The 23,078-nt window shown below is 48.5% G+C and overlaps 1 protein-coding gene across 2 annotated transcripts in view; it reads right to left on the reverse strand.

Annotated features, from left to right (window-relative positions):
* Positions 1-496: 496 nt before the first annotated feature.
* The window catches only part of WRAP53 (WD repeat containing antisense to TP53), a 28,283-nt gene continuing 5,701 nt past the window's right edge, over positions 497-23,078 (reverse strand). For both annotated transcript variants that reach the window (XM_080979813.1, XM_080979814.1), the window contains exons 4-11: positions 20,082-20,190; positions 10,498-10,586; positions 8,295-8,385; positions 7,546-7,678; positions 5,733-5,941; positions 4,276-4,379; positions 3,618-3,770; positions 497-1,169 (exon numbers count right to left, since the gene is read on the reverse strand). In XM_080979813.1, the coding sequence (XP_080835939.1) occupies positions 971-1,169; positions 3,618-3,770; positions 4,276-4,379; positions 5,733-5,941; positions 7,546-7,678; positions 8,295-8,385; positions 10,498-10,586; positions 20,082-20,190 (1,087 nt within the window). In that variant the 3' untranslated portion in view covers positions 497-970. The remainder of the gene's footprint in view (positions 1,170-3,617; positions 3,771-4,275; positions 4,380-5,732; positions 5,942-7,545; positions 7,679-8,294; positions 8,386-10,497; positions 10,587-20,081; positions 20,191-23,078) is intronic.

Here is a 23,078-nt window from a genome sequence, read left to right on the forward strand (position 1 = left end):
AGCACAGAAAAGTGGGGGGCAATGGAAAAATCCAAAAAATCCAATTCTTCTCCCCTTATATAAAAAACAGCAAACACACACACACACACACACAGTGGTGCCCCGCAAGACGAATGCCTCGCAAGACGGAAAACCCGCTAGACGAAAGGGTTTTCCGTTTTGGAGGTGCTTCGCAAAACGAATTTCCTATGGGCTTGCTTCGCAAGACGAAAATGTCTTGCGAGTTCCTGCGGGGTTTTTTCCCTCCCCCCCCCCCTTTTTCCCAAGCCGCTAAACCGCTTATCAGCTGATCGGCTAAGCCGCTTATCAGCTGATCGTTAAGCCGCTTAACAGCTGATCGCTAAGCCGCTTATCAGCTGATCCGCTAAGCCCGCTAATACTGTAGCGCTAATCCGCTAAACCGCTAATGGGCTTGCTTCGCAAGACGAAAAAACCCGCAAGACGAAGAGACTCGCGGAACGGATTCTTTTCGTCTTGCGAGGCACCACTGTACATACATACATACAGTTCCCAAGCACAAGACTCAGATCGACACACAGGCGCCCCAAAATCTTTCCCCTGCGTGGAGCTAGTGCTTCCGCTAGCCGGGCGAGAGTAGGAAAATGCTGGCTTTTTTGGGACAGGAGAGATTCCTTACCCTCGTGCCTCCGACCCACAGAGGCACAGTGACAATTCTGCCCTGTCCCAACATCTCTCCTTCAGAGCATGCAGAAAATCCAGTCCCTACGGCAACAGCCAGCTCCGTCCTGTCAAAAAACACACAGTTTTCAAACGTCCCCTCGCACGACGCACGTTCTCTCTTTGGTACAAAAGCGCCACACGTAGAAACATATAAACACGGCGACGTTCGTGGACCGAGGGCACCTGTGGCACGCCAGAGGTCCCGCACCCTCGCAGTCCTGTGGCAGTATCAAGCGTTGGCGTTGGGCCGCCTCGCAAACCCCGGCAGGCGCGAGGAAGGGGGCCGAGGCTACGGGGGGGCCTGGGGCTTCTCCTCCGCCCCGGTGCCCGGGGAGCACCACCACAGCTGGAGAGAGTTGTCACCGTGGTCTTGGTGGCGAGCGGACGGCCTTCGCCCTTTCTCCTGGTCGTCGTCCTCGCTGTCCCACAGGTCGGGGAATTTGCGCTGGCCAGAAGCCGTGGCCAGAAGGGGCAGGCTGGGGTGGAGGCTAAGAGGAGGAGGCAAAAAGTCGGGGGGGTCAGGCTTCAGGGAACCAGGTCCCCCTCCCTCGCGGCTGGGAAAACAAGAAGTTCTCACCATGGTATTTTATTCCCTCACTGCGAGAAGCAAAGCTACAGGGAACCAGGCAGAGGGCCTTCTCGGTGGTGGCACCCTCCATGTGGAACGCCCTCCCACCAGATCTCAAAGAGATAAACAACTACCTGACATTCAGAAGACATCTGAAGGCAGCCCTGTTCAGGGAACTTTTTAATGTATGACATTTTAATGTATTTTTAATCTTTGTTGGAAGCCGCCCAGAGTGGCTGGGGAAACCCAGCCAGATGGGCGGGTTACAAATAATATATTATTATTATTATTATTATTATTATTATTATTATTATTATAAAGATCTTTTTGAGTTCATTGTATATTATATGCCAAAATTCTCTTATCTTCACACAGTCCTACCACATGTGCATAAAGGTTCTGTTCTCCTACTCTCAATGCCCGCCTGGTTGTGGGAGAAGTGAGGGATCTGGAATGCTTTCTAAAGACGCCGTCTGTCAGCTGTCTCTCCCCTGGTGATTCTTCTCCTTCTTCCTCCTGCTCCCCTCCCAATATTTCCCAGCTTCTCCCCTCTGCAGCCTCTGAATAATAATAATAATATAATAATAATAATAATAAATTTTTATTTATACCCCGCCCTCCCTGGCCAGAGCCGGGCTCAGGGCGGCTAACACTGGTAAAATTACAATAAAAACATAATGGGGGGGGGAAACAATTTAAAATACAGGTTAAAAATACAACTTAAAATGCAGCCTCATTTTAAAAGTAGCCCAAAGATTGAAACCGTAAGGGGAGGGAAACATAAGGGTCAGACCGAGTCCAAACCAAAGGCCAGGCGGAACAGCTCCGTCTTGCAGGCCCTGCGGAAAGATGTCAAGTCCCTCAGGGCCCTAGTCTCTTGGGACAGAGCGTTCCACCAAGTCGGGGCCAGTACTGAAAAGTCCCTGGCCCTAGTTGAGACCAATCTAACCACCTTGTGACCTGGGACCTCCAAGATGTTTTTGTTTGAAGACCGTAAGGTCCTCCGCGGGGCGTACCAGGAGAAGCGGTCCCGTAGGTACATGGGTCCTAGGCCGCATAGGGCTTTAAAGGTCAAAACCAGCACCTTGAACCTGACCCTGCACTCCACCGGATGCCAGTGCAGTTGGGGAAGCACTGGATGAATGTGATCCCACGGCAAGGACCCCGTAAGGAGCCTCGCCGCGGCATTCTGCACCCGCTGGAGTTTCTGCAAATCACTGTTCTAAATCTATACCGTCTCCCTCTTCTCAGGAAGTGCAAGGGGGGGCGGTCCCCACCATTCCCCTTCAGTCCGGTCCCTGACATCGGGTGGGCAAGTAAGGGTGAGGGGAGTGCCACCCACCCACCCACCCTCAGTGCCAGTCCATCAACAGGCCTCAGGAGGAATGGCTGACAGATTTGGGCAGGAAGTACTGTTTTTGAGGGACAGGGAGCAGGTGGGGGTGGAGGACTCCCTGGTCCTGAATGGGGGAACTGTGCCCCTGAAGGACCAGGTGCGCAGCCTGGGAGTCATTTTGCACTCACAGCTGTCCATGGAGGTGCAGGTCAATTCTGTGTCCAGGGCAGCTATCTACCAGCTCCACCTGGTACGCAGGCTGAGACCCTACCTGCCTGCGGACTGTCTCGCCAGAGTGGCGCATGCTCTAGTTATCCCCCGCTTGGACTACTGCAACGCGCTCTACGTGGGGCTACCTTTGAAGGTGACCCGGAAACTGCAATTAATCCAGAATGCGGCAGCTAGACTGGTGACTGGGAGTGGCTGCCGGGACCACATAACACCGGTTCTGAGAGATCTGCATTGGCTCCCAGTATGTTTCCAAGCACGATTCAAAGTGTTGGTGCTGACCTTGAAAGCCCTAAACGGCCTCAAAGGCCCAGTAGACCTGAAGGAGCGTCTCCATCCCCATCGTTCTGCCCAGACACTGAGGTCCAGCTCCGAGGGCCTTCTGGCGGTTCCCTCATTGCAAGAAGTGAGGCTACAGGGAACCAGGCAGAGGGCCTTCTTGGTAGTGGCGCCCACCCTGTGGAACGCCCTCCCTTCAGATGTCAAAGAGATAAACAACTACCTGACATTCAGAAGACATCTGAAGGCAGCCCTGTTCAGGGAAGTTTTTAATGTGTAACGCTGTACTGTTTTTAACACTTGATTGGGAGCCGCCCAGAGTGGCTGGGGAAACTCAGCCAGATGGGCGGGGTATAAATAAATTATTATTATTATTATTATTATTAGCCTGGGGAAGAAGAAACCGAGAGGAAAGATGAGGGCCATCTTCAAATATCTGCAATAATCCCAACCCTCAGGGGTCCTAAAACCCCGTTTCCGCCTCTGAATTAAGGGCAGGGCCTCAACCCCCCCCCCAATAAGTACCTGACCCCGTTGACGCAGTCACTCAGAGCCTGGAACTGAAAGGTGGGCTCCAGAAGGGGGTGAGCCGGGTTGTTGCTGCTGCTGGGGGCCCGAGCCGTGTCCCAGACGCTGACCAGTCCTTCTGTGTCGCCGCTCAGGAGAAATCTCCCACTCCTGCGGAGGAAAAATAGTAAATAATAATAATAGATTTTTTTATTTATATCCCACCCTTCCCGGTTCAGAAAACTGGGCTCAGGGCGGCTAACAACAAATTTAAAATACCTAAGCGATGCAACAACAGAAACAGCATAAAATACAGTACAAAACGTGAATAACAATAAATTCAGAATTCAAAAATCAATTTAGGGGGGAAATCCATCCAATAAACATTAGATGATCACCAGGGCTAGCTGGCTGAATTGGTCCTATTTGGGCCAGCGAGGAGACCAGGGGAGAATTAGCTGTGGGATCCCAGAGCGGGTAATCTTCATAAAAAGGGGAAAGGGGAGGGAAGGAAGGGGAATAAAAGATCAGGCTAAGTTCAAATTGAAAGCCAGAAGGAATAGCTCTGTCTTACAGCCCCTTTCTTTCGTTGTTGTTGTTTTCCTGTATTATTTAAACAAAAATAAATAAACGAAGAAAAGGATATCATCTTGTAGGGGGAGAAGGGTGGACTCACGGATCTAAGTCGAAATAGAGCCTCTGGTTGGTGGCAACTGTCCGGGACACAGAAAACAGGACCTCGCCTGGCTGTCGAAGGTCCCAGCAGAGGATCTCAGTGTCCTGGAAAATAAAGGCAACAGCAAGCCCCCATCACAGGCCGCTTCCCCCAGGCCGGCCTTCCCCAAGGTGGCGCCCCCTCCAGCTGGTTTTGGTCTGTGCTGGTTGGGGCTGATGGGATCGATAAACAAAAACAGCTTGGGAGCACCGGGTTGGGGAATGCTTCCCCAGACTTCGAGGGAGATGGGGGAACCTGAAGTCTCACTCCTGTTCCCCCACGTATTCCCAGGAAAGAGAGGATAAAGTCCACACTTGCCAGAAATAACTGAAGGCTGGGCGAATGAAGCATTTCGCGTGGGTGTTGAACTGTGGAACTCACTCCCACAGGACAGCCAACCCGGATGGCTTTAAGAGAATTAGGCAAATTCATAGAGTAGAGGACTGATTTATGGGCTACTTTTAAAATGAGGCTGCATTTTAAATTGCATTTTAACCTGTATTTTAAATTGGGTTTTTTTTTCCTATTATGTTTTTATTGTAATATTACTGGTGTTAGCTGCCCTGAGCCCAGCTCTGGCTGGGGAGGGCGGGGTATAAATAAAATTGCAGCAGCTAGACTGGTGACTGGGAGCGGTCGCCAAGACCACATAACAACGGTCTTGAAAGACCTACACTGGCTCCCAGTACGTTTCCGAGCACAATTCAAAGTGTTGGTGCTGACCTTGAAAGCCCTAAACGGCCTCAAAGGCCCAGTGGACCTGAAGGAGCGTCTCCACCCCCATCGTTCTGCCCGGACACTGAGGTCCAGCTCCAAGGGCCTAATGGCGGTTCCCTCCCTGTAAAAAGTGAGGTTGCAGGGAACCAGACAGAGGGCCTTCTTGGTGGTGGCGCCTGCCCTGTGGAATGCCCTCCCGTCAGATGTGAAGGAAATAAGTAGCTATCTTATCTTTAGAAGAGATCTGAAGGCAGCCCTGTTTAGGGAAGTTTTTAATGTTTGATGTTTTACAGTGATACCTCGGGTTACTGACGCTTCAGGTTACAGACTCCGCTAACCCAGAAATAGTACCTCAGGTTAAGAACTTTGCTTCAGGATGAGAACAGAAATCGCGCGGCAGGTTAAGAACAGACCTCCAGAACGAATTACCTACGTTCTTAACCCGAGGTACCACTGTATTGTGTTTTTAATATCCTGTTGGGAGCAGCTCAGAGTGGCTGGGGAGGCCCGGCCAGATGGACAGGGTTACAAGTAATAAATTATTATTATTATTATTATTATTATTATTATTATTTATTATTACCATTAGTCACTGTGAGAACAGGATGCTGGACTCAATGGGTTCTTAAGGGCCCGGCCCACAATGCCCCTCTCGCCTGTGCCCAGCCCTCAGCTTCCCCACCCCACAGGTAAGCTCTCACCTTGCGCCCCCCGGTGAAGAGGTGGAAGCCGTCCGGGGAGAAGAGGGCGTGGGTGACGCCTCCCTGGTGCCCGTGTAGCATGGTGAGGGGGTCGCCCTCCGCCTGGGAGTAGAGGCCCACCGTCTTGGAGTACGAGGTGCAGGCGTAGATGGGCTGCGTCGGGCTGAAGGCAATGCAGGAAATAATCCCACTCTGGCCCTGCTTCTTCACTGGGGGACCGGAGAGGGGAGAGGTTAGAGGAGAGAAAGGGCTTCTTTGTGCAGCGTTAACCTGCGGAACTCCCTCCCACAGGAGACAGCGGTGGCCACCGGCTTGGATGGTTTCAAAAGAGGACTGGACAAATTCAAAGAGGGCTATCGAGGGCTGCTAGCCTTCATGGTCGAAGGCAGAGATGCTTCTGGATCCTGGTTGCTGGGGCAGGAAGGGGCTCTTGCGCTCGGATCCTGTTCACTGGGTTTCCCACAGGCTGGTCGCACTGCGAGAACAGGATGCCGGGACTAGGTGAACAGGCTGCTCTTGTGCTCAGGAGAGCAGGGACAGATGCAGGACGCAGCAAGGCCTTTTCTGCAACTGCCCCCAAGGTTATGGGACAACTTTCCAGAGGAGGCGCATCAACACTGCAATCAGGGACCATTATCAGGTATCCTGGCAGACAGGATTTCTGCTGTAGACCGCCTCCTTCTGTGATGTATGTATAATGCTTTGTGGGGTGGTCTTGGGCTACAGGGTGGGCAATTTCAAAAGTCTATATAAAGGCTTGTTCTGGGTTCACTCCTCCCTCCTGCATGTGGTGAGTGGGGGACCCTGTTACAATAGATCAATAAAGATCAGGCTTACTAGCTGCTTTGCTTCTCAATATACTCTGGTTGGCCTCTGTTATTTTCTCCAGCCGATAGGGAACCCACTTAAGGGCTCTGTATGGGCTCCAAAGTACCCCATAAGGGAAATGGAGCAGTTTTTTTCTTATAACGACACCGACACACAACTCTTAGGCTTCCCAGAGCAGCGCAACAGCCAATTACCTCATTTAAAAAGACACACATCTGATTTTAGCCAAGGTTTCTAACGTTACGGGGGACACGGGTGGTGCTGTGGGTTAAACCACAGAGCCTAGGACTTGCCGATCAGAAGGTCGGCGGTTCAAATCCCCACAACGGGGTGAGCTCCCGTTGCTCGGTCTCTGCTCCTGCCAACCTAGCAGTTCGAAAGCACGTCAAAGTGCAAGTAGATAAATAGGTACCGCTCTGGCAGGAAGGTAAACGGTGTTTCCGTGCGCTGCTCTGGTTCACCAGAAGCGGCTTAGTCCTGCTGGCCACATGACCCGGAAGCTGTACGCCGGCTCCCTCGGCCAATAAAGCGAGATGAGCGCCGCAACCCCAGAGTCAGTCACAACTGGTCCTAATGGTCAGGGGTCCCTTTACCTTTACCTTTCTAAGGTTATGACTGGCTGCTGTTGGCACCGGGACTTATTAGTATCCCAGCTTCTTTCTTCAAAGGTGCTCATGGTACACCCCCTCCTCATTTAATCCCAATGACAGCCCAGTGAGGTAGGCAAGGCTGAGAGAAGCAGGGATTGGCTCCCAAAGTCATCACCCATTGATCTTTATGGGTTGAGGGGAATTTGAACTCTGGTCTCATGGGTCGTAGTCCAAACACTCCGACCAGGACACCACACTGCCCAGATCCCTGCCTCCGCCATTTTGCTCCTGGCCCCATCGAGACACGCCAACGGGTCCCTCAGCCCCAAAGTACCCGAGAAGGGGAGATGTTGCTTTGCCCAGAAACTCCCCGGATGGATCTGAGGCCGACTCACCGAGGGTGGGCCTGTTTTCGCACATGCGCCCGGGCCGCGACGTGTCAAACACCCTCACGATCTTGTCGAAGCCGCAGAAGAGCTGCGAGCCGTCCGGGGTGAAGCACAAGGAGTGGGCAGCCGTCAGCTCATCCTGGCGAGAAAATGGGAGGGTCAGCGGGAACCAACTCCAGGAGAATAGTAATAATAATAATTTTTATTTATACTCCGCCCTCCCCAGCCAAGAGCGGGCTCAGGGCGGCTAACACCAAATATAAAAACAATTGATTAGACTACAGCTTAAAAAACAAGATTAAAATACAACATTAAAATGCAGCCTCCTTTCAGTAGAACTCAATCAAAAACCTTTTTGGGGATAAAAACATCAACTCATCATCAAGGCCAACTATTCAGACTGGTCCTACTTGGGCCAGAAAAAAGCCAGGGAAGTCCCCAAATAGGAGTTCCATCACAGAAGGAGAAAGGAAAAAGGAAAGAGGGGAAGGAGATCAAGTTGATTCCAAGCCAAAGGCCAGGCGGAACAACTCTGTCTTACAGGCCCTGTGGAAAGAAATCAGATCCTGCAGGGCCCTGGTCTCATGAGACAGAACATTCCACCAGGCCGGGGCCAGTGTTGAAAAGGCCCTGGCTCTGGTTGAGGCTAATCTGACTTCTTTAGGGCCCGGGACCTCTAGGGTGTTGCTATTGCCCACACCACGTCTGCCGGGCAAAGCCGGCGACACACACCCACCCCCAGGGCACATGCTCACCAGGTGATTGTAGGGTCGAAAGGTGGCGCGCAGGTCTCCGTAGAAAGCATCCCATATGTGGATGGGGTTGTCCCGGCTGCTGCTGGCGACACTGCAAGGGGCAGAGAAGCAGAAGGAGGGCCAGTGAGGGGCAGCCGGGGGGCCGGAAAGGAAGGGGCAGGCAAAAGGGTGGGCGGTGCTTGATCACTTCCCAGTGCCACCTTGCACTTGGGCATAAATGCCAAAGACAAACCCTGGATGAGCCCTGGCAAATTCGCGGAGGAGAGGGCTAGTGATGGCGGCTGTGCCCTGCGTCTGCAACTGGAGGGAGCGATGCTTCTGAATTAATAGTGAGAGGGGAGTGTGCTCTTGCGCTGGGGGGGTCCTGCTCGGAGGTTTAACACCTGATCCCACTGTGAATGGTTCGCTTTGAGAGCCACTGTTATCTGCGATGGCTGCTGCCGTATTATCATCGGGGAGCCGAATGACGTTCACAAATTTATTTGGGCAGTCAATTTTCAGGAGGACAGTCCACAGGGCATTACGATCTACAGTACAAGACAGAAGTACTGTTTTGGGGGGACAGGGGGAGCTGGTGTGGAGGACTCCCTGGTCCTGAATGGGGCAACTGTGCCCCTGAAGGACCAGGTGCGCAGCCTGGGAGTCATTTTGGACTCACCGCTGTCCATGGAGGCACAGGTCAGTTCTATGTCCAGGGCAGCTGTCTACCAGCTCCATCTGGTACGCAGGATGAGACCCTCCCTGTCCGCAGACTGTCTCGCCAGAGTGGTGCATGCTCTAGCTATCTCCCGCTTGGACTACTGCAATGCGCTCTATGTGGGGCTACCTTGGAAGGTGACTGAGAAACTACAACTAATCCAGAATGCGGCAGCTAGACTGGTGATTGGGGGTGGCCGCTGAGACCACATAACACCAGTCTTGAAAGACCTACATTGGCTCCCAGTACGTTTCCGAGCACAATTCAAAGTGTTGGTGCTGACCTTGAAAGCCCTAAACGGCCTCAAAGGCCCAGTAGACCTGAAGGAGCGTCTCCACCCCCATCATTCAGCCCGGACACTGAGGTCCAGCTCCGAGGGCCCTCTGGCGGTTCCCTTACTGCGAGAAGCCAAGTTACAGGGAACCAGGCAGAGGGCCTTCTCGGTGGTGGCGCCCGCCCTGTAGAACGCCCTCCCACCAGATGTCAAAGAGATAAACAACTACCTGACATTTAGAAGACATCTGAAGGCAGCCCTGTTCAGGGAAGTTTTTAATGTGTGACATTTTAATGTATTTTTAATCTTTGTTGGAAGTCACCCAGAGTGGCTGGGGAACAAATAATAAATTATTAGTATTATTACAGTGTCGAAAGCCTTAGTCAAATCAATAAGCGCCATATACAGAGGTTGGTTTTGCTCTCTGCATGTTTCTTGGAGCTGTCGAGCGGTGAAAATCACGTCCACTGTCCCCCTAGAAGGCCGAAAACCATTTTGGGATTCAGGAAGGGTCAACTCAGATATTGTTAAGAGACGGTTTGCTAAGATCCTTGCAAGAATTTTGCTGGCCGCAGCTAATAGAGAGGTCTCCCACTGGGGCATGTGGTTGGCAGCTGCAAGAACAGGACGAGGAGTGGGCCACTGTCTGCAGGCAATGGCTTCCACCTGCCTTGCCTGCCCCCCGCCCCCCACCCTGGGAGCCATTCCCAGACCGTGACTTTGAGAACAGCAGAGGCAGTTGAGAGGAGAATTCAAGGATAGTTTTTTTGTTTTGAAAATAATTTTATAAGTTGTGTGTGTTTGTTTCTTAAATTTAATCCTTTTACATCCTTTTGTATGATTTGCGGTATTTTATGCATTGTGATTTCCTGCTATTTTAATAGATTATAGATGAGTAATTATTTATTGTAACTGATAAGTGCAAACTGTCTAATTATTACCCGCCCACCTGTCAAACCACAAGGGCAAGGCAGGGGACGTACAGATTCCAGCTCCCTTTCCAAAGCCCCACCTTTCTAATTAGGCGGTGGTTAATTTCAATTCAGTTAATTTAATTAAGGCAGCGTTCAATTATTTCGGCAATTGGCTTTTCCGGACGCCTCTCCTGGGGCTGTTCAAAGCTCGAGCCTCTTCCGGCTACTTGGCAAAATGTTTTCTTTCTTTTTTATTCCCACCAGCAACTGGGGAAGAAGAGGAAGGCAGGGGGGAAAAGAGGGGAAAGATGGATTTACAAACAAGTCTGCGGGTCGGAGGAGTTCATCAGCGGGAACCAGCAGTAATCGTAGACGGTGTCTCCTTCGGCCATGCGCAAGACGGGACTCTGGAGAGAGAGAGAGAGAGAAAGAGAGAGAGAGAAATGAGCACCCTGTCTGGAGCAGAGATCGCGACCAAAGTTGCCACCTTCGCAGGAATATTTCCTGCGTTAGTCTGGAAGACTGGCCCCCATCCAGCCTTTGCTGCCCCCCCCTTTGACATCCCCCACAAAGGAAGATTCGCGCCTGGGAAAGCGACGCAAGGTCTTTCCCAGAATCCTCCTCTGTTCTGCGCTCTAGGGAAGAGCAAGGTTGGTGAGACCTTTTGCAGCTCCACAAAATCCCTTTTTGAGGCAAGGCGACCAGAACCATGTTCCAAACACAGTGTTTTGTTTTAACTATTTATCTTGTGCTTTTATCCTGAGATTTTATCCTGTGAACCACCCCGAGATCTTCAGATGAAGGGTGGTATATAAATCTTAATAATAATAATAATAACAACAATAATAATAATAATAATAATAATACTATACGATAATCTTTATTGTCGTTGTCCCATGTAGAACAACGAAATTGAAAAAATCTATATCAGACATTCAAAAGCCAAGAAGCCTGCTATCCCAGCTATCCCAACCCGGTTAGCCCCCTAAAAACTCTGATACCCCACAATTAAATACAATATACGCCCACAGAGACTACCTTACACTGTGTTTAAAAGCAAAATCACATTTGGATAGAAACTATTTCTCAGGCGGCTAGTCCTAGTCTTTATAACCCTGTACCTTCTTCCAGAAGGCAGAAGCTGAAAGAGATCATTTCCAGGGTACGCACTATCCTGCGCTATCTCTGCAGCTTTCTTATGGCACCTGGAAGTGTAGATTTGATCCAAGGTGGGAAGAGTGCACCCAATTATTCTCTCCACAGTCTTTACAACCCTGGACAGCATTGTTTTTCCCCCTGACCGTGCAAGTCCCAAACCATAGAATCATAGAATCATAGAGTTGGAAGAGACCACAAGGGCCATCGAGTCTAACCCCCTGCCAAGCAGGCAACACCATCAGAGCACTCCTGACATATGGTTGTCAAGCCTCTGCTTAAAGACCTCCAAAGAAGGAGACTCCACCACACTCCTTGGCAGCAAATTCCACTGTCGAACAGCTCTTACTGTCAGGAAGTTCTTCCTAATCTTTAGGTGGAATCTTCTTTCTTGTAGTTTGGATCCATTGCTCCATGTCCGCTTCTCTGGAGCAGCAGAAAACAACCTTTCTCCCTCCTCTATGTGACATCCTTTTATATATTTGAACATGGCTATCATATCACCCCTTAACCTCCTCTTCTCCAGGCTAAACATGCCCAGCTCCCTTAGCCGTTCCTCATAAGGCATCGTTTCCAGGCCTTTGACCATTTTGGTTGCCCTCCTCTGGACACGTTCCAGTTTGTCAGTGTCCTTCTTGAACTGTGGTGCCCAGAACTGGACACATTACAGTGGTGCCCCGCAAGACGAATGCCTCGCAAGACGAAAAACTCGCTAGACGAAAGGGTTTTGCGTTTTTTGAGTTGTTCCGCAAGACGAATTTTCCTATGGGCTTGCTTCGCAAGACGAAACGTCTTGCGAGTTCTTGCGAGTTTGTTTCCTTTTTCTTAAAGCCGCTAAGCTGCTAACAGCCGTGCTTCGCAAGACGAAAAACCCGCAAGACGAAGAGACTCGCAGAACGGATTAATTTCGTCTTGCAAGGCACCACTGTACTCCAGGTGAGGTCTGACCAGAGCAGAATACAGTGGCACTATTACTTCCCTTGATCTAGATGCTATACACCTATTGATGCAGCCCAGAATTGCATTGGCTTTTTTAGCTGCCGCGTCACACTGTTGGCTCATGTCAAGTTTGTGGTCAACCAAGACTCCTAGATCCTTTTCACATGTACTGCTCTCAAGCCAGGTGTCACCCATCTTGTATTTGTGCCTCTCTCTTTTTTTGCCCAAGTGCAATACTTTACATTTCTCCCTGCTAAAATTCATCGTTTGTTTTGGCCCAGTTCTCTAATCTGTCAAGGTCGTTTTGAAGTGTGATCCTGTCCTCTGGGGTGTTAGCCACTCCTCCCAGTTTGGTGTCATCTGCAAATTTGATCAGAATGCCCTTGAGTCCATCATCCAAGTCGTTGATAAAGATGTTGAATAAGACCGGGCCCAAGACAGAACCCTGTGGCACCCTACTAGTCACTCTTCTCCAGGATGAAGAGGAACCTTTGGGTTCGGTCAGTCAGCCAGTTACAAATCCACTGAGTGGTAGCATAGTCAAGACCGCATTTTACCAGCTTCTTTACAAGAATATCATGGGGCACCTTGTCAAATGCCTTGCTGAAATCAAGGTAGGCTACATCCACTGCGTTCCTTCATCTACCAGGCTTGTAATTCTGTCAAAAAACGAGATCAGGTTAGTCTGACATGACTTATTTTTCAGAAATCCATGCTGACTATTGGTGATCACAGCATTCCTTTCTAGGTGCTCACAGACTGTTTGCTTAATGATCTGCTCCAGAATCTTCCCTGGTATTGATGTCAGACTGACTGGGCGGTAATTATTTGGGTCCTCTCTTTTCCCCTTTTTGAAAATAGGGACAACATTTGCCCTCCTCCAGTCTGCCGGGACTTCGCCTGTTCTCCAGGAATTCTCAAAGATTCTGAGATCACATCTGCCAGTTCTTTTAATACTCTTGGATGCAGTTCATCTGGCCCTGGAGACTTGAATACATCTAAACTAGCCAAGTATTCTTGTACTATCTCCTTAGTTATTCTGGGCTGTGTTTCCTCTGCTGAATCATTTGCTCCAAATTCTTCAGGTCGGGCATTGTTTTCTTTATCGGAGAAGACTGAGGCAAAGAAGGCATTGAGGAGTTCAGCCCTTTCTGTGTCCCCTGTTTGCATTTCACCATCTTCTCCTCTGAGTGACCCCACTGTTTCTTTGTTCTTCCTTTTGCTACGAACATACCCATAAAAGCCTTTTTTGTTGCTTTTAACCTCTCTAGCAAGCCTGAGTTCATTCTGTGCTTTAGCTTTTCTGACTTTGTGTCTACACGTGCTGGCTATTTGTTTGAATTCCTCTTTGGTGGTTTCCCCCCTTTTCCATTTTTTGTACACATCCTTTTTTAATCTTAACTCAGTTAAAAGTTCTTTAGATAGCCACCCTGGCTTCTTTAGGCACCTTCCATGTTTCCGTCTCATTGGTATTGCCTGAAGTTGTGCTTTTACTATCTCCCTCTTAACAAACTCCCAGCCATCATGAACTCCCTTTCCTTTTAGTGTTACTGTCCATGGGATCTCACCCAGCACTTCCCTAAGTTTTATGAAGTCGGCTTTCTTAAAGTCAAGAAATTGAGTCCTAGTATGCTTGGCTGCTCCTTTCCGCTGTATAGTAAACTTCAGAAGAGCATGATCACTTGCGCCTAATGATCCTTCCACTTCTACCCCACTAACCAGGTCAACAACATTGGTTAGGACCAGATCTAAAATGGCTGTTCCTCTTGTTGCTTCTCCCACTTTCTGGACAATGAAGTTGTCTGCAAGGCCAGTGAGGAATCTGTTTGACCTTATGCTCTTGGCTGAATTTGACATCCAACAAATATCCGGGTAATTGAAGTCCCCCATTACTACTATCTCCCTTCCTTTTGCATGCTTGGCCATCTGTTCCAGGAAGGCATCATCTATGTCCTCCGTTTGGCCAGGAGAGGACTCTGTCATCTATGGTAAATTTCCACAGATGGCGCTCTCACTATAAAAACACCTTAAAACTCAAGAAATCCCTTTACAGGAAGGAACAATGGGAGGCACTTGATAAGGCGATTAAATCGCGAGACGATAGAAAATTCTGGGCAATAGTAGCACAGGGAGTCTCATCCAAAGGAAAAATTGTAAACAGCAGTATTCCATCCGATGTGTGGTATCAACACTTTCTCAAGCTATACACACTCTCAAATACTGCTAATTTGAGTCCGTTCCTCCCATTGAAGAATGAGCATCTAGCTAGTTGGGATCCTGTTACGGAATCAGAGTGCCTACAGCTAATTAAATCTTTAAAAAATGGCAAAGCTCCTGGTGAGGACATGATCCCCCCTGAGGTTTTTAAATCAAATGCCCAATGGTGGGCCATCTTTTTGGCCAAACTTTTTACGGCAATAAACAACACATGTAAAATCCCAGCAAACTGGAAACTAAGTGTGGTAGTCCCTATCTACAAGAAGGGAGACATTCAAGATCCAGCAAACTACCGCCCTATAAGCCTTCTGGACATCGCATACAAACTTTATACCCGGTACTTATTAAACAAGCTGGTAGATTGGGCGGACCATTCTAACCTGTTCAACCAGGAACAGGCAGGATTTAGAAAGGGCCACAATACGATAGGTCACTGCATGGTACTACAGACCCTGGTAGCTAAATATGCAAAAGCGTATAAGAGCAGACTCTTTGTGGCCTTCGTTAACTTGACATCTGCCTTCGACTCAATCTGTAGAGATAGACTATGGAAAAAATTATATGAAACGGACATTGACAGACGACTTTTAAAAATTCTCAGAGAGTTACATACAGACATTACAGTCAAAATCAGAACTGGGTCATCAGGAACTCTTACGGACCCACTGCCATTGGGGAAAGGGGTCAAACAGGGATGCCTGCTAGCCCCATTTCTTTTTAACTTTTATATAAACGACATTGTTCAGTACATGGCAAAGTACAAGTCATCGGCTCCAGCCCTTGAAGGTAAACGCCTGAATATTTTGCTATATGCCGATGACATGGTTTTAATGGCACTCACCCGAAGAGGCTTACGCAGCATGCTGGAGGGGATCGCAGCCTACTGTTCCCATAATTCACTAAAGATAAACCATGACAAAACAAAAATTGTGGTGTTCACTAGAGCTCGCCACACCTTTAGATGGTCTTTAGATGAACATGTGATTGAACAGTGCCCTTTTTTTAAATATCTGGGTGTTACATTCCAGGCTACATCTAGCTGGCTAGCCCACTTTAAGGCTGTAACCATCCTAACACGAAGAACAATTGGTGTTTTGCTTAGTTTCTTCCATACCAGGGGAGGACAATTGGTGATCCCGGCATTAAGAGCTTTTGTTGGGAAAGCTATTCCCCAGATGTTATATGGGATAGAACTCTGGGGGTGGAACCAGAGGCTGTTGGAACGGCTTGAAATTTTGCAAAACTACTATCTCAAGAGGATTCTAGGCCTTCCTCAAGGAACCCCAGCAGCTTTCTTGAGGGTGGAGGTTGGTTTACCCTCTGTGTCTGCCAGGGCCCACTTAAGATTCCTACGATTTTACATCAACCTTGCAAACACTTCAAACACCTTATTGGCCAAACAAGCCTTTGTATCTTTTCAAAAGAACACCACTTGGCACCAAAACTTATCTGAGATCCTGGTTAGATACACCCTACCGGAGTTTAATATCCTCAAACGGTGGAGCCCGGACAAAGTCCGGAAATGGATCCTGGAGAGAGACGCTCTGTTAGATACCACAAAAATACAGATCCCAGGGTCCTCCCACTGGTTTCCCCGACTGAAAGCAGTCAAAATCTGCGCCAATTACTTGGCGAATATCACCAATCCCACTCTTCGGAGAGCCTTTACTATGGCCCGTTTTCAAACCATTCCTACGGCCTATCTGTCAGGCAGATATGCAAAAATCCCAGTAGAGCAGCGGATATGTCCTTGTTATATGAGAACCAAAGAGGATCTCATACATTACATGTTGTATTGTCCCATCTATTCGGCCTTCAGGGATGCGATGTTACAAACTATTCCCAAATCAATAGTCAACTCTGAGGACCAAGTAAAGTTTTTACTGGTGGACGCTGATCCACGGATTTCTCACGTGGTAGCGGTCTTTGTGGTGAAGGCTATGAAAACTAGGGTATGGTTCCTGGATGAAACGGTGAGGTCCCTCCCATTGCTCTCCTAACCTGTTGTTGTATCTTCTTCCCTGAATGGTGGGGTTTATTGGGTAGTTTCCTTGCTGGGACAGCATGGCATGAATTTTAGCTTACTTTTATAATCTTTTTGTTTATCTTTTAATAATGTTTTATGGTATTTTGTGTAAAGGCATGGACCTCACAAATTTAATAAATTTGTTGTTGTTGTTGTTGTCCTCCGTTTGGCTTGGGGATCTATAGTAAACTCCCACAATGAGGTCACTGTTATTCTTCTCTCCCTTAATTTTGACCCAAATGCTCTCACTTTGGCTTTGAGGTTCTAAATCTTGGATCTCTTCACAGGTATACACATCCCTGACATATAACGCCACTCCTCCTCCTTTCTTGTCTGGTCTGTTTCTCTGAAATAGATTGTATCCCTCCATTATTACATTCCAATCGTGGGACTTATCCCACCAGGTTTCAGTGATGCCTATTATGTCATATTTAGTTTGCTGTACCAAGAGCTCAAGCTCATCTTGTTTATTTCCCATGCTTTGCGCATTAGTGTACAGACATTGAAGTCCATTAATCATTCCCCCGTGTCTCTTATTTAAGGATTTTTTCCTCCCACCACTAGGTCTGCGTGCTGTTTACTCCATTTGGTCTATGACATTTGGATGATCATCTTCATCAATTGATAGACTCCTACCTTCAGGAGCACTGTCTCCCTCCCCCACATTAGTCAGTTTAAAGCCCTCCTGATGAGGTTTCTGAGATTTTTGGCAAAAACGTTTCTCCCAACCGTTGTGAGGTGCAGCCCATCGCTTGCCAGAAGTCCATCTTCAAGAAACTGCAGTCCGTGATCTAAGAATCCAAACCGTTCCTGTTTACACCATTTGCGAAGCCAGCTGTTCACTTCCACTATTTTTCCCTCTCTCCCTGGGCCACGTCGTTCAACTGGGAGGACAGATGAGATGACAATTTGAGCATTTAATTGCTTCAATTTCCTGCCCAGAGCCTTGTAGTCTCTTTTGATCTTCTGGAGGCTATTGCTTGCAGTGTCATTGGTTCCCACATGAACCAAGAGGAAGGGGTATTTGTCAGTGGGTTTTATGATTCCTTGCAGTCGTTCAGTTACATCTTGGATCTTAGCCCCGGGGAGACAGTACACTTCCCGAGACATCTTGTCAGGCCCACAGATCACTGCTTCTGTTCCCCTCAGTAGAGAATCCCCTATCACCACTACACGCCTCCTCTTAGGTTTGGTCGGGGTTCTTCCGTGATCTGTCCGTTCTAAGGTCGCCTGCACATTCCCTGAGGACTGACTTTGCTGCTCGTCTTCATATACCTGATCGACTGTAATGAGGGAGAAATCCTCAAATGGAGTCTGCTCTTCGTCTTCCATGCTAGGGGAAGAGGACCTCAAAGCGATTGTGTATTTCTAAACAATCAGAGCGAACCCTGGGCCTCCTACTTCTTTGAGTCACGTTTCTCCATATATCTGGCTCCTGTGTTGGTGAACTAGCCTCCTTCTCAGGGGAGTCCCCTGTCTCCTCCTTGGTGGAGACGGTGTGCTCTGTTGCTTCCAAGAAGAGCTCCAGCTCCCTAATTCTTTGGAGCGTAGCTACACGTTCCTCCAGTTGCTGGACTTTGTCTTTTAAGAGGGCAATCAACATGCAATTGCTGCAGGTAAAGCTGCCTGCAACCTTTGGCAAGATGGCAAACATTGCGCAGGAACCGCAGGCGACTGCAGCTGTTCCCTCCCCCTCCATCTTGAGAACGTGTCGTTGGGGGTGGCTACAGCGGTCCTCCATCATAAAAAGTGTGAAGACAGGACAAATAACTCCCCCCCAAAAAACCCCTAGGTCTCCCCCAACAAACGTTTGAGACTAGCTCCCCTAAATCTAAAAGATGGATCAAACTGCGCGCGCCACTGCCCTGCAAGCTCCTCCCACAGCTAATCACCTGCCTCAATAGAAACCCTGCCCCCTCTGACCTTTGCACAGGGAGAGCAGCTAATCAGCCACAAAGAAAACCACACACACAGACCGTAAGTTAATACACTCTCCACAGTACAATGGTAAAATGCCATCAAAAGGTCCTTTGAGAGATTGTTTTTCCAGAGGATTATCAGAAAATATAGCCTCTGCTGTGCTCTCTTCATCAGGTCTTTACTGTTTTCTCCCCAGGTTAGGGCATCTCTCAACTCCATTCCCAGAAATCGAAATACCAAGACCTGTTCCACACACTTCCCCATAATAATAATAATAATTTGTGTAACAGCTTTACGCTATCAGCAATTTTGTTTCCAGTTCCTTCCCTCATGGTCACAGAATCTGCCTTATTTTCACAGCTTGCACGCTGCTGCGTTCTGGGTCTATGTCTTCATTGAGTGATCTGCTACCTGCCCGAGGCCTCATTCCCGGCCAACCATGCCAGTTCAGACCCATGGATGTTAGGAATATTCCTGCCCCTGCACGCACCGCTTTGCACCTGCTCTCGCTGAACTGCCTATGTCCCTTTATCACGCCATTTGCTAACTTTGGAGAGGTCCTTTCGGAGCTCAACCCCATCTCGTTTTGAGGACCCTGAACCATTTAGCATCGCCAGCAAACTCTGGAATCTCACCGCTCACCCCCAACGGGGAACCTACTGTTAGAATTCCTGATCCATTATTGCAGCCATGGGATTTTTGTCTTTCACATGACGGTATATGTTTTGGCTCCACAAAGTGGGAAGTGACGGAAACAGGATGTTTGTGTTACTGTGAAGTGGAACTGTTCTGCCCGGACACTGAGGTCCAGCTCCAAGGGCCTTCTGGCGGTTCCCTCGCTGCAAGAAGCCAAGTTACAGAGAACCAGGTAGAGGGCCTTCTTGGTAGTGGCGCCCGCCCTGTGGAACACCCTCCCACCAGATGTCAAAGAGAAAAATAACTACCAAACTTTTAGAAGACATCTAAAGGCAGCCCTGTTTAGGGAAGCTTTTAATGTTTAATAGGTTACTGTACTTTAGTGTTTTGTTGGAAGCCGCCCAGAGTGGCTGGGGAAACCCAGCCAGATGGCCGGGGTATAAATAATAAATTATTATTATTATTATTATTATTATTATTAGTTATTTCTCTTTGCTGTCTGCTGCTAGAGAGAGGGAGCCATGTTGCAGTGCTCCGTGTGTGTTTATATGTAAATAAACTAGATTTGCCAAAATGCTGAGTTGCTGAGGTCTTTCACGCAAAATACAAAGACTCTGTGGATCCCTAAGTGTGCCGCTGTCGGTTGGCACCGGTCGCTGTGATGTTCGGGCTGAAGAAAGCTTTTGAAGCTCCCGAACGATCGACCAGGAGGGAGAGAACATGCCAGTCGAGCATGTGTCTCTGCCAGGGTCCTACTCGAGTGTAGGGACGAGCTCCTGACACCTACAGCTCCTCCAGGTATTTCTGGGGCTGCAATTCCCCATCGCCACCGCACCGCCCCCCAGCATGGCCAATGGTTTGGGATGATGGGAAGGGGAGTCCAGCAACTTTGGGAGGGCCAGAGGCCCCCTGATTCCTGCCACAGGAGAATTTGCCTCTTCCCCTCCCCACGCAAACATGCGCTGGCAGGCAGGCAAGACGCACGCTCGCCGCTCATACCACTACCAACCATTTCAGAGATGGTCCCCCATTCCTCCGCGTACAGCTCAGCAGGGAGGTTGTAGATCCGCAGGGTGTTGTCAGCACTGTTGGTGAGCAGGCAAGTCCCGTCAGGAGCCCTGGGGAGAGAGGGCACACTGTTATTGAGCAGAGTGGCAACTTATTCCCTTGTCTGTCCAGACCAGGGGTCAGCAAACTTTTTCAGCAGGGGGCCGGTCCACTGTCCCTCAGACCTTGTGGGGGGCCGGACTATATTTTTTTGGTGGGGGAAATGAACGAATTCCTATGCCCCACAAATAACCCAGAGGTGCATTTTAAATAAAAGCACACATTCTGCTCATGTCAAAACACCAGGCAGGCCCCACAAATAACCCAGAGATGCATTTTAAATAAAAGCACACATTCTGCTCATGTCAAAACACCAGGCAGGCCCCACAAATAACCCAGAGATGCATTTTAAATAAAAGCACACATTCTACTCATGTCAAAACACCAGGCAGGCCCCACAAATAACCCAGAGGTGCATTTTAAATAAAAGCACACATTCTACTCATGTAAAAACATCAGGCAGGCCCCACAAATAACCCAGAGATGCATTTTAAATAAAAGCACACATTCTACTCATGTAAAAACACGCTGATTCCCGGACCGTTCGCGGGCCAGATTGAGAAGGCGATTGGGCCGGATCTGGCCCCCGGGCCTTAGTTTGCCTACCCATGGTCCAGACTATGATAGGCCACGGGGCCCAAACAATCGTTTTGAGGCTCAGGGAAGCCAAGTTATACAGCAAAAGGGGAAAGAGATAACACACAACCCGTCTCCCCAAATATGATTACCCCATCCCCATCTTTCCCTGCCCCCCCTCCAAAGGAACGGCCCATTGCTGTCCATCAAGGGTTTCCAAACTCGGGAACATTCTTTCATATGTGGTGGACCTGTAAAAGGGTATTGGAAAATAATTCATAATGAATGGAAAAAACCGTTTAAAAGTACCTTTCCAAAAAACAAACAAACAAACAAACCAGAGTCCTTTTTGTTGGGGATAATTCAGATGGAAATTCCCAGGCGTCAAAAAATGTTATTTATGTATGCCACTATTGTGGCCTGTGTTTTGCTAGCCCCAAAATGGAAAACAAGCGAGGTCTCAACCAAAGAAGAACGGCAACTTAAACTGATGGAATATTCAGTGTTTGCGGACCTAACATATAGAATAAGAGATCAAGGAGAACATATGTTTAAAGAAGATTGGAAAATGTTTGTTGAATTTATGGGGAGAAATTGTGTACACTTGAAAAACGTTGGCAGCATTAAGATAAAATCAACAATATAAATAAGTTTTGATGGATGTAATAATGGAATACTGAATGCTTTGTTGTTGTTTTGTTGTTTAGTTGTTTAGTCGTGTCCAACTCTTCGTGGCCCCCTGGACCAGAGCACACCAGGCCCTCCTGTCTTCCACTGCCTCCCGCAGTTTGGTCAGACTCGTGTTTGTAGCTTCGAAAACACTGTCCCACCATCTCGTCCTCCATCGTCCCCTTCTCCTTGTGCCCTCCATCTTTCCCAACATCAGGGTCTTTTCCAGGGAGTCTTCTCTTCTCATGAGGTGGCCAAAGTCTTGGAGCCTCAGCTTCAGGATCTGTCCTTCCAGTGAGCACTCAGGGCTGATTTCCTTAAGAAATGCTTTAGTTTATGTAAAACATGCAGGGATTTATGATATACAAAACGAACCACAGAAAGTGAAGAGGGGAAATCACTGATATTTTGAGGATGTTTAAATGAATATTCTAAATTGTAAAATTAATAAAAATTATTTTTAAAAAGAGTTCTCAAACTCTACTCAAGAAGAGAAGTCAAAGACCAACAACACAACAAGTTATTAGAAGGAAGGGGCCTTTTCATAAGCTGTGAAAGGGTTGAAGAAAACACCATAAGAAGAGACTGCTGGATCAGGCCCATCGCCCATTTAGTCCAATGTCCTGTTCTCACAGTGAGCGACTGGATGCCTGCAGGAAAAATTCAAACGAGATCTGAGCACAAGAGCAACTCTCTCCTCCTGTGGTTTCCAGAAACTAGGAGCATCGCTGCCTCTGACTGGGGAGACAGAACACAGCCATCCTGACTAGGAGCCATCCATAGCCCTCTCCCCCTCCATGAATTTGTCCAGACCTTTTAAAGCCCGTCGCAGCCTCCTGTGGAAGGGAGTTCCACAGTTCAACTATAGTTCAGCTTCCCCAACCCCATCCCCACTAATTCCCCTGGTGTACCACCCATTATTCCATCAGGCAGCACAAAACCTCCAGCTGAAAACCTGGCAAACCAAAGGCTTATATCATCTAATAGGTAAAGGGTAAAGGGACCCCTGACCATTAGGTCCAGTCGTAGCCGACTCTGGGGTTGCGGCGCTTATCTCACTTTACTGGCCAAGGGAGCCGGCTTACGGCTTCCGGGTCATGTGGCCAGCAGGACTAAGCCGCTTTTGGCGAACCAGAACAGCACACAGAAACGCCGTTCACCTTCCCGCCGGAGCGGTACCTATTTATTTACTTGCACTTTGACGTGCTTTCGAACTGCTAGGTGGGCAGGAGCAGGGACCGAGCAACGGGAGCTCACCCAGTTGCAGGGATTCGAACCGCCGACCTTCTGATCGGCAAGCCTTAGGCTCTGTAGGTTAACCCACAGCGCCACCCACGTCTATATCATCTTAGACTTCTACAATAGACTTCTATAAAAATAACAAACCTTTGTCAACACAAGAAATTCAAGACAAACTAGAAGACACCCAAATGTCCTGATTAACACATCACCAATTACATGCCCTCTTAAACAATCCAGTAGTAAAATCAGCAGCAGCTAGGCCCCTGACAACCTTCGAAAACCTCCTAACAACATGGTAAAGGGATGGTTTCCACAATATACAAAATAGTACTACAAAATCCCACAAACTCCCTAGACACAATCAAAATACAATGGGAGGATGACATAGGTTATGAGATTAACCCCACTCAAT

The sequence above is a fragment of the Podarcis pityusensis genome (genome assembly GCF_964106645.2).
Source record: "Podarcis pityusensis genome assembly, chromosome: 13".
In the NCBI taxonomy this organism is placed as follows: domain Eukaryota; kingdom Metazoa; phylum Chordata; class Lepidosauria; order Squamata; family Lacertidae; genus Podarcis; species Podarcis pityusensis.